The sequence below is a fragment of the Oxyura jamaicensis genome, chromosome 3 (assembly GCF_011077185.1).
Source record: "Oxyura jamaicensis isolate SHBP4307 breed ruddy duck chromosome 3, BPBGC_Ojam_1.0, whole genome shotgun sequence".
NCBI classification, from domain to species: domain Eukaryota; kingdom Metazoa; phylum Chordata; class Aves; order Anseriformes; family Anatidae; genus Oxyura; species Oxyura jamaicensis.
This window is the reverse complement of record NC_048895.1, coordinates 24,627,686-24,639,751: the sequence shown is the minus strand read 5'-3', so window position 1 is coordinate 24,639,751 and position 12,066 is coordinate 24,627,686. Positions and strand designations below refer to the sequence as shown.

Here is a 12,066-nt window from a genome sequence, read left to right as displayed (position 1 = left end):
CTTCATATAGCCTACAGATTTTTCCTTTGAAAAAATTATTTCTTAAATAAATCCCACTAGCTGATAAATTTCAGATTGATTTTTTATTATTTTTACCGGAAAACTGATGTTATCTATGTTCAGAGCAAGATTATTTAATCACCACCTTGAACTTGCAATACAAATACTAATCTAAGTACCATATCAAAACAGTAAATCAAAATTGCAGCTGCAATCACAAATGTATTTTTCTGTTCTCACAACATGAGTGACCATTTGCAAGTTTGTTTTTTTTCCTACAGATTTACTTCAGTAAGAAACAATTTAAAATAGCAGTGGGAGCTTTAAATTTATGAATTCTTACATAAAACACTCTTCAGATATCACAAAATTAGAAAATTGAGGTAAGAAAACGGATTTTAATTTCAATCTTCCGAAATTTTAATGTTTTGGAAAGAAAATGACCATTTATCACCTATAAATATACAAGTTTGTCTAAGGACTGGCAGAAATAAGAGGATTGTAGTTTATGCATTAATCTAGAGGCATAATTAAAATTTTTGGCTCACTACTGTTTAGAGAGGAACTGCAGAAGTTCCTAACTCCTGCCTGTCTCCATTCAATACACAAAGAACCTGTATTCATAACTTAGGCATTCAGATCAGGTCAAGGCAACTCAGAAGCCTTACCTGAGTCTGCTTCATTGCCCGTTCCATTCTACGAGTGCTTCCTTTCTCAAGCTTGGTCCGAAGAAGTAAAGCTGAAGTTTGAATGGCCCAGAACTTTGGCTGAGAGAGCAAACACTGCAAAGAAAACAGCAATTTAAATGATTCAGTATTTCATTTGAAAAAATGCTGAAAAAAGTTAAGTTTTTAACAACGTTCTCAGAATAGGAAACAGAACTCATGCTTGAAAGTCAAATACGTGGTTGCAATACTGATGAATTCAATGCCGTGCAGATTACATTAATCTATTTTCAATAGAAATGAAAGCCATCAAAACTATTTTCTCCTCAGCTACTGCAGCGCTGTGCATACAAGTACCCATATGGTGCGTACTGAAGAAAGGGGATAGATTAAATTGCATAAATTAAAATGGCTACTCAAAATGAAAATAATATAAAGAATTTGATACTGTGAAGCCTTCTCCACACCTAGTTGTTGGACAGTTACAGACAGTGCTGAGACCCCTCCCTTAGATCTCCTCCTGTTAAGGTTGAGCAAAACCCATTCTCTCAGCCTTTCCTCATACATCAGGTACTCCAACACCTGCACTAACAACACCTCCATATTACATTAGCTGAACTTGCTATGAATCTCACAAACATTAATAAAGTTAGAATTTGCTGTGTCTTGAGAATAACAGCAAGATTTGTTGATGTGTGGTAGATGTACAGGGAATAGTCTAGGTAAAAAGCTTTGCTAAATATATGGCAAGTTCTCTCTTTGAAAGCCCTGCCCTGGTGCCAGGAACCTGATGCCAACTCCAACCACTAATTTTTACGAAGGCCCAAGAAGAGTTATGTAGCCAATATAACTCAATATCCCTTAATAATGTACAGATAGCCTGGATTCTTTCCAGAACAGTTTCAGACACTGTATACCAAAACTTCTGTTAGATATTTACTTTGAAAAGGGAGACAGCAGGGAAACTTCCTTGCTAATTTTATTGACATTACAAATATGATCCAGCTTCACTGAGAAAAGAAATTTGCCTATAGATATTTGTAGACTGGAAAAGGAGCCCCAGTGGTTTTATTCTTTCCTCTCAAAGACCTCCTAATGCATTAAGAAGTATGCTTTGCTGGTTTGTGTGAAATGCCTCATAAATTTCTGTGATAATGTAATGTATCTGTTTTCTTTTCCCCTGGTGTTTTCACAGGAAAGAAAGCTGAAAGAAACAAGCTAAAACAAATTCTCTCCAAGCAAAATTACATTGGGAAGTAAGAGAGGCAACAGCAAATGAAAGCATAATGAAAGCAGTATGAATACATGTACCACCAGACACTTCAACATCAATTGACCCTTCCTTCCTCTTGTGACCAACAACCTCTACACAAATTCTTCCATGACTTCTAGGAAGCATTACAGCAGAAAGTACCCAAAGGCATCCATACCATCCTGCCTGTGCTGAGGGGAATGTAGTAACAATGTTCTACGCTCCACACACTTTTTCAAGTGCCCTTTTACAAATAGCAATCAATAAATCTCGTAACTGGTCCAAATCTCTTCTGTCTCATCCTGGGAAGTACAATCTGCTACCTACTTTCTGTTTGCTCAAGACAAATCCTCCACAGCAGGAAGCAAGCAGGACATTCCTAACACAGGACCCTGGTTTCGGAGCTTATTCTTTGGTGGCCCATTCCAGGTGGCCGCTAAAAAAACGTAGTGTTTTTTGGCTAAACACTTCAACAGCATTTATTTTAGGTTCCAAAAAATGGCTACTTTTGTGAGAATGGTACCTCTTCCTCCCACTTTTGCCACTGCTGATATTCTGTCAAATCATTTCGGTTTTTACTTAAATGGATTTTTTTTCTCTGCTACATGGTGATAGACCTTGATATTATTTTTCACATAAACACAACATCTCTCAAAAAATGGTGAAAACTAAAGTGCTCAATGAATAATGCTCCTGCAGACATTTCTGCTCAGGCCCAATTACAACTCTTTCCCGGCACCAGAGCACATGTCCCCTCGCTCTGGTTCACTCTCCCAGCACAAGCAGGGTACGGAACAAAGCCCCCGTGTCCACACCACCCAACATGGCACAAGGCGAGTGCATCAGGTCAGGAAAGCCTCTCCTCAGCTTCTGTGTGTACCTCTGACACTGCTGTCCAGCCAGTTATTTAGGCCATCCTGATAAATGATGTGTGTATAAAAGTTGTATGGGGAGAGAGGAGAATGAAAAGAGAGACAGGATGGAAAAGAGGCAGAGGTAGCTACAATTTAGTCCTCTGCAGGAGCAATGACACTCTGACCCTGAGTAAGGAACCTGTTTTTTAAAGGTATTCATAAAAATGAAGGGTAAGGCATACCTGCTCTACAGTTATGAAAGAAAGAAATTCTCTAATAATGTTATTAGTGTAAAAACAAAACAAATAAAACCAACACTGCAACAGCCTAGGACAATGAGAAACAGGCCTACTTTTTGGTTAAAAAACACTTGTAATGATATTTGTAATGAACTCATTCTTATGCCAGAACTCAAATACTCAATTTTTCACTGCCTAATCCTAACATTTAAAGCAGCATAGATACAACACAGTATGCATATAAAGGGGACACAATATTTATATGTGAGGACTTTAAAGAATTTCAGAATCTGTACGAGTATTGAAGCAAGCTTTAATTTACTGCCTGAAGTCTCCATAAATGCTAGACAATGTTTTCTCGTCAGTCCCCATGCTTTGTATTTCCATCTAAATCTAGACTACAATTTAAAATAAAACAACTGGAAGAGAGAAAAACTAAGTCAAGATTATGTAAGTTTTATCAACATTACCTGAAAGTTTACTGTTCTATACAAAAGACAGATAAAAAAAAATCGTAAAAAAGTTTAAGAACAAAAACACACTGCTGAGAATCTTCACAAGGCATCTTTGTTCTTATTTTAGGGAAAGACCAATTAAATAAAGAAACGGAAAAGCAGGAAAAATAGATGGGCGAGCAGAAAGGAAAGAATATAAGGTTATGCAACGTTTCCTGCACTGAATGTAATGTTTTCACAAGGAAAGAGTCATTACTCCAATTTTTTCCTACAAACAAGAATACTTTTTATCTTAATCTGCATCATTTCAAAGTGTAAAAAGGAGATACTACCAAAATATTATATAAAACAGAAACAATCATTCAATATATCATTCTTATGTGATATTTGAATGAAACTGTATACTAACTGCTTTGTTATTAAGACTTGGAAGAGCATACTATTCCTGTGTAATAACCTAATATCCCCATTATTATCTAAGAACAAAATGGCAAGTAATAACTGAATTGTGAGATGGGAGCATACTACAAATAATACCAAGACTAAACCTAGTCATAACATTTCTGCCAAACCCAGGCTAACTCTCTGGTACCATTATTCATCCTCATCAGTATTCAGAATTTAAACTTGGTGTGATGCACTCTGGTAACTCCCATAGCTTTCTGGTAGAGAAACAGAGAAAGTACTGTTGCATGAGTTGCAATGCCTATACAAAACTCAGAGCAAGTTCTCAAGAATCTTCAAGGAAGCTTGTGCCAGCGGTATTTGATATACATGCATACACACAAATGTACATGTGTATTATTTGTAAAGTTAAAATGTTTGGTTTTAAGGACACTAAAAATGCAGAAAGCAGCCTGAAGCTTAAAACCAAGAATGCAACATGCAAGGTAAAGTAGAATAGTAAACCAAAGAGCCTTGGGACAGTGAGCACACACTGAGCAGCATTAGTTCCCCTACAGTACTGTATAATCTACAGTTGACAAACCAAACAGAAGTAAAATCTTCTGAATGGCAGATAAATAAATCTGTATTAGTCTGTCATGACTTACAGAAGGTCTAGGTTGTTCAGAGCAATGCTTCTGCATGACCCCATCTGCTGTTTACAAAAGTAGGATTTGACGAAGAAATTCTTTCTTACATCCAAGCCAGGAACAGGTTACATGCGTTTATTAGAGATGCTAAATGAGAAGCCCAAACAACTAAAGATGATCCTTGGTAACCACAGTACTAAACAATTTGACTGATTCCTGACTTTTTCTCGTTATTACAAATCTATGCTTCAAATAAGCCCATTCTTCTATTCTTCCATTTTATTCACTGAAATGTATCAGTAACCTAGAAAACTACTACAATTGCTATGACAGAGCTACCATTTGAAAGCAGACTTTCAAACTCCAAGCACTTTTAATTGCAACCAGTTGTGGAATTCACAAGAATCTGCACGTCAGTCCATTGCTGAACCAGCCATTCTGCTTATTGATCAAATTGCCAAGATGTGGTGAAATGACTTACTTGAAGGCGTTGGCGTGAGGCACCATAAGGGTTGCTCTCTTCCATTGTCCTGTCACCCCCTCCAAAGAAAACGGCCTTCAGCTTAGATTCGCTCCAGTATTTGCAAATATATTTTAAATTATAAACACACAGAAAACACTAAGAGGGATTTAGAAAAAATCCTTCCTTAATTTCTTTTCATTACCCGTTTCAGTTAGTGTACTTCAGCAGCTTTGTTGTTTGGTTTTCCAAAAAGCCATACATAGTTATGGCTTCCAAATGGCTTCCAAATTAGTTACGTGGATTAATTTTTATTAGTTAGACCCTTTTCACATATATTTCACATATCATGACACAGTAATTTTCATGAAATCATCCAGATAATTAACATGGAAACCTTAGTTCTTCGATATAAGCCAAGGCAAGATAACTTTGTAACTCATTCTATGATTTTCTGTAGGAAGAGAAAAATATTGTGGCTTCTTTTCAAGAACCTATATAATGCACAATAGTCAGGTGAGTACATTAACAAAACTGGTGAGGAGAACATGACTAAGATGGGAACAAGCTTGCTGTCCTTGCTTCTTTCAGTTGCTTTGTAAACATATCTGGTCATCTCTGGTGAAGGACTCTCACTCAAAGCTACCTTATGTGTGCTTAATTTGTTCTTAAGTATACAGCAAATGATTCTTTGGCAATTTTTGACATCATTTCTGTTGAATACAATCCTAAAAAAAACAGGGTAGAAAATTACTATGAGAATAGAGAGAATTTGATTTCATTTTCCATGGTATGATCCAAAGAATTTGCTGCTTTAATTTCTAAAGATAAGATGGACTGAAAAAAAGACAATGTTATGGAAGAGTTTCTTTAATCTAAAGTATTTTCAGTAACAAATCTATTTCATAAAAGATACTTCTTGCAATTCTGCAAAAAAAAATATGCACAGGAAACTTTGCCCAGGAAAGTAGTTAATGAACTGTATGAAACTATTTCAAATTGCTAGCAGAGTATGAGAGCACGGTTACTTTTCTTACATATAGAAAGATGTTTTTTATAGTAAAATCCAAAGACAAAACTCTTGTTTGTGGATGCATGAAAATTAGAAGTTCAGCTCTACTTACTTTATTGTATTTTATCTGCTTGCTTCATTGTATTTTAAAGAAAAAAAGCAGAATCCTCCCCTGAGGACAGGAATTTGGCAAGCACATTTGCTCTTTTTGTTAAAAGTAAACTCCTAGCAATTAAAGGTGTAGTTAAAAGTGGTTTTATGCAACAACACAAACTTCAGATGTTCCTTTATCTCTTCATTACCTTTTGCCCTCTCACTCCTCACATAGCATCTTTCCAACTTAGCAGAGCTGATGAAACTATTTGCTGGATTCTGCTGTACAGACGGATCTCTGATGAAAACAGGTTGCTTACAACAGTTCACCTACAAAAGTGATCAGGTTTGTAACAGTCCTACAGACACCTGCATGGCTTAGTTCAAGTGACAGAAATCCTTAAGCCAGAGGTGCCTCCAAAGCTCCTGTACCTTTGAATTTCATCCGATAAAACATAGATAACAGGCTATAAAAGGATGAACACATTTGATAAGCTTGGCTAAACAGAATGACTTAACCTGATGTCCTTATAGATTAATTTAATGAGGACGGAAGCCAGCACCTATCCTCATCCACCTTTTTTTTTTTTTTTTTCAGAGCATACAGAAGCAACCTGCAGGTCTATCAGAAGTTACTCTGTATAACACAATATTTATGGTATCTCTGCTTACAGTACTGAGCTAGTTTAAGAAACTAAGATTGAGGCAAGGCTGCGTTTTGAAAGAAGCAAAAATGTTAGTTTTGAGAAATGTCCTTAGAATGAAAATTAGATATCTTTTTTTTTTCCATACTAACCAGTGACTACACTAATGTGGGTTAAGAATCAGTCCTTCAGCATGTAAAGTTGCTAAAGAAAATTATCTTAATTTATGACCAAAAAAGTGTGAATCACTAGGACAGTGTCTAATTACCTGAAGTAGAAACAATCCACAAAAAAATCACAAAAGATCAGTCAACAAAAATTTCAGAAGTTATACTGCAATAATCTGTTAGTTAATCTAGATGTATTTTTTTAACCATAAGAACACAGAACTACTGCAGCTGACAAGGGGAAACATTGGCCTTGCTGTTCACAAATAAGGAAGAACTTGTTGCAGATGTGAAAGTTGATGTCAGCCTTGCCTGCAAAGACCAGGAGATCAGAATCTATGACCCTGAGAAAAACGATCAAGATGAATAGCAACATTACAGGCTTCAGGACAGCAGATCACAGCTTATTGAGGGCTCTGTTTAGAAGCACCTCATAGTGAGACTGAAGCATAGCATCCCTGCAGGACAAAAGGGCTGGATGACCTTCAAAGAAGATATAAAAAGTAGGAGGGTCCACTCCAATACACAGAAAGCTGAGCAGGTGTGACAGATGGCCAGAGCCAGTGAATGAGGAACTCCTCACTAAATTTGAATGCAAGAAGAAAGTACATACAAGATGTGTACATATGCTGGCCTCACCAGCTTAAGACAGACATTCATAGATTAGGCCACATCCAGTGTATGTTAGTTCTGATGCATACAACATATAAGAAAGAGGCTAAGGGAACTAGTTTTGTTCAGCATTAAGAAAAGAAGGGCTAAGGCAGGAATCAGAGACTGCATTCAACTGCTGAATGCAGAGGTAAAGAGGAGACATTCTTCACAGAGGTCACGTGAAAAAACAAGAAGCAAATGATAAAAGTTGGAACATGGGAAATTTTGATTATGCAAGGAAAATAAATTCACAGTGAAAACATTGGAAATGGTTGCTCATACAAGTTCTGGAGTCTTCGTCGTCGGAGAGATCCACAAGTCAACTGAAATGAGGCACTGAGCAAGGGGAGCTGATGCTGCCTGAGGTGGGAGGTTGGACCAAATGACTTCCAGGGGCCCATTCCAACCTAAACAAGTGTATGGTTCTGAATTTCTTCGCTGGCTGGTTAGAAAGCCTTAAAATGCTAAACCTATATGTAGTTTTCAGACATTAGAAGTTAAAGGAATGTGCTGCTGTGCACACAGATTTGTCTAAGGTCCCCCACGTACACACAACTAATAAGGCCTGCCAGTACAAAGGCATTAAACAACATTTTCTCTTTGCTAAGACAATTCTTCTTAAGCAAAGTATCCTGAAAAAGACCAGCGTACTCTGCAAAATTCAATTGGCCTGCTCAACAGAAATATACTAGCACATTTCTCAAATTTTACTACCTTTTTGTCTTCATGTACCAGGGTGCCAAACCTACACCACCTTTACTCGTTTTATTAAACTCAACTCCCTCGCAACACTGCTGGTGATTTGTAAAACCCTAGACTTGAGGCATGCACTGTTGAAAATGCATATGAACATCTTTGCTTTTATTGCATGTTTGTAACAGTACAAGGAAAAGATCAGACTCTTTTTGAAGTTCCTATGATTTTATAACCCACTCAGAACTCTGCTGAGCTTCTCCAGGCACTTCACTCATACAGCCACTCCATCAACAGGGCTCAAATGCCAATGATTCCCAGTAGTACAGACAGCTTCTGTCCAAAATGGGATTTATGATTTTAAACTGTAATTCTATTAGAATACTATAAAGTAAAATAAAGTACATTTGTGACTAGGTGGTTTCCCATACCAGTGCTTATGTTGTACTGAAAAGTATATATATCAAGAGAACAAGAAAAATGCTGATTACAATGAAGTAATAGAATCATGACTCAGCAACAAAACAAGCCAGTCAATATAACTTTCCTTTTTTTTCCTGCTCTGCTTGGTGCATGAACATGTAAAAAAAAAATATGTTTTGTTGAAATAAACTAAGTAGCTTTTCCATTCAAATCCAGCACGCATACCAATTCTGCTGTGCCTCTCCATCACAAAGCTTTAAAAATACATGAGAATCAAAAGCAGATCTGATTACATACCATCAGTGAACATAAATCTCTCCTAATTTTCACAGACCTTAAACTGCTCTTGATGTTTTTATTTATCACAGCATTGTTTACTAATCGTTTAGTGACCAGAAATTACGAAGAAACAAGAACTATGAGCATACACAAAACCTTAAAATATAACTACACAACTAAAATACATTACTGTTTCCTAAATAGGCAACAGGTAACTTACATTTTTAATTGGATGTGAAAAAGTATGTGATGTTTAACCTGATTTAAATATATGACAAAAGGATTGTTTTTAAGTGCAGAATGTGTTTTATATTGAACAAATATTTTAATGCAAAAAAAAAAAAAGCTGCATGGGAAGAAGCAATAAGAACTCATCTCCTTTTATCTACACTTAAATCAAAAGCTTTTATTTCCTAATTGTCATAGTACATATGCTCTGTATTCTTAGAGCTGTAACTGCTAATAAACTTAACAATGCACGTAGAATCACAGAAAGCTGAATAAAGGCTGGAATAAACAAGTCTTTGTTTTCCACCCACCTCAGCACTGTCCTCAGTTCAGTGCTACCCCAAGATTTTTCCTCTTTTTATTTCCTATCATGGTATTTTACACAAAGATCTCTCCATTGTTGTGTATCATTTGTATTCTTATATATAAATGATATGTATTTATAGTATGTAATTCTCTTTACATATCATTATACAATTGCATTAAAATTCAACCCTCAAACTAATCAGAACACTCATCTGTGAATCTTTATTTAATTCATCCCATATAAAAAACAAACATTGTTTCAGAGAGGCTGTAGGTTTTGACACTAGCAGGGGAGCTCCTCTAGCTCACAAACCACCAGTTTACTGAGTTTGAATAATATGAAGTTCAGATGGAAATTCCTTCCAATTTTATACATTTTTATATAAAATATGTAATTTCTATTTCTCTGAGAGTATTGCCTAGATATTGACTTCAGATTCAAAATTCAAACATACTCTTACACAAAAAAATAAAAATTTCTTTTGGATGGTGAGTTAGAAAAGGTGACAGCAAAACATAAACCTGAATTAGGTTTATTAGCATATCAACTCCACTCTTTGCACATGAGAGACTGTACTAATAGATGCTGTACTAATATCGATTCATATAAAATATCATGACTACATAATAGAAGAAGAACCACAGTTAAGTTGGGAACAAACAAACAGGATGCCGAAGCAATCATTTCAAATCATCTTCTCATTGCAGCTTCTGTGATCTCTTAACCACTAGCACTACAGACAACATTCCTAAATGATGATTTTTGGAATTTATACCACTGATGAGGGTGGTAATTTAAGTGCCTATAAACCCCCACCTTCGTAAGTATTGATAAAGTTTGATATTTGATTGCATGTATCGAGCTGGATAAGACCTACTAATATGAAAAAAATGTGGTCATCTGTTCAAGACACTAAACCTTCAAAATAAACTATTAATTTCTAGAAACAATAGGACTGTATATTAATCCACATGAAAACAATTGATTTTTAAATTTGATTTTTTCTTTACTAAACTGACTAATTTTAGGTGGTAATTGACCACATCTTTGTCCATAGTGCTTTGACAAATACCCCACCATTTTTCTCTCTCTTTTTTTTTTTTTTTAATTAAATAAATAACAGTATGCAAGTCTTTGGAGTTACAGCATCCTAATTTGTCAAACAATCCTCGGGCAAAAGTTATCAAGACAAAGACTTCAGATTTTCTTCGAAAACACCACGACTTGTATTACCCACTTAAAATGAATTACACTTCAGGCATTATTCCAAGTCCTGCGTTACTGTTTCTCTTTCAGTGTTGCATGGGGAAAATGTGTTATTACTTGGTCAGCTCTTAAATATTTCTTACCTAACAGTATCTAATATAAATTCTACATGGCACCTTTACAGTATTGAGCCAGGACCTTTGCACTGTAACAAACACAAAATTATGCAGCACTTGAGTCTATATGACACATATTAGCAGAAGTTCTGTATTTTTCTTTTTTAGGTCTTTTATTGATTTTAATGAGTTATGTCAAGATAGCACATTACAGAGTCAATCGCATGATCGCTTCTGATTTTTAAAGGTCTCTTCAAGTTATCGTTATTTGAACGCTACTTTCTTTTTACATGAATCGTGTCTGACCGTCAGTTAGGTAAATCATAGAGACAGGCAGAAATCCTAAAAGTATTAAAGTGACAGAGGATAAGAGGATAAGATTTACTTTCCTGCACCAGCCAAGACATCAGCATATGCACAGTGCCATTTTCCAGTATTACTTTAATATTCCATATATATATATTTCTGTTGGTTTAGACCACACATTCTGCGTATTTTTTTCACAGTCTAAAGCTATTCACTCAAGTGTATGACAAGGGTTTATTTTCGTCTATAAAACTAATCTTGGGCCTGTACGACTAAAATAGCTTTTCACCGCAACAGGTGTTAGCTGATCATGAGCAGAGTTGGGCTTAAAGCTCTTAGCTGCAGCCATTAGAAATACCTCTTGATGTTAAGAAGTCAAGAGCAAGGCCAAAACACCATCAGTGATCCACACCAAGGGACTGGTTTAATTAGAATGGTATTCTTAAAATTTGCTTTGTCTAGTCTTGTCTGGTAGCCTTGGCACTAAAGTGGTAACATTACATCATTGTAAATACTGAGTACCTTTTGTTCGATTTGACCATTAGAACGGGAAGACACGATTTGACTTATGTTACTTTTGGATTTTTATATATTTTATTGTGTTTGAATGGGATTATTTCACAACAGTAATTTCAGTTTTAGATATCTGAACATATTTGCAACAAAGTATTAATTCTATAGATCTATATAAGACATATGTACACACATACACGGACAGTGCCCTTCCCCACCATCTGAAGCTATGAAGAGTCTTTACAAGTGTCCTTTTTTTGTCTCTCCACACTTTATAATAAAAAATGTATGCAAAGATGTTTTAAAAAAAGTCTTGGTTAAACAATTTAGATTAGACTAGACTGATTTAGAAATGAATGCTATACTCATTACAGCAGCAATTACATTGCACTTACCTAAATTTAATTTTAATTTTATAAGCATCCCATTAAATCTCAGTTTGCAAGTGACTGACCCTCTCTGAAAT

At 35.7% G+C, this 12,066-nt stretch overlaps 1 protein-coding gene across 2 annotated transcripts in view; it reads right to left on the bottom strand.

The window, feature by feature from the left end:
• TTC27 (tetratricopeptide repeat domain 27) overlaps positions 1–12,066 on the bottom strand; it is a 109,774-nt gene that overhangs the window by 50,532 nt on the left and 47,176 nt on the right. For both annotated transcript variants that reach the window (XM_035321922.1, XM_035321921.1), the window contains exon 10: positions 669–782. In XM_035321922.1, coding sequence (XP_035177813.1) covers positions 669–782 — 114 coding nt within the window. The remainder of the gene's footprint in view (positions 1–668; positions 783–12,066) is intronic.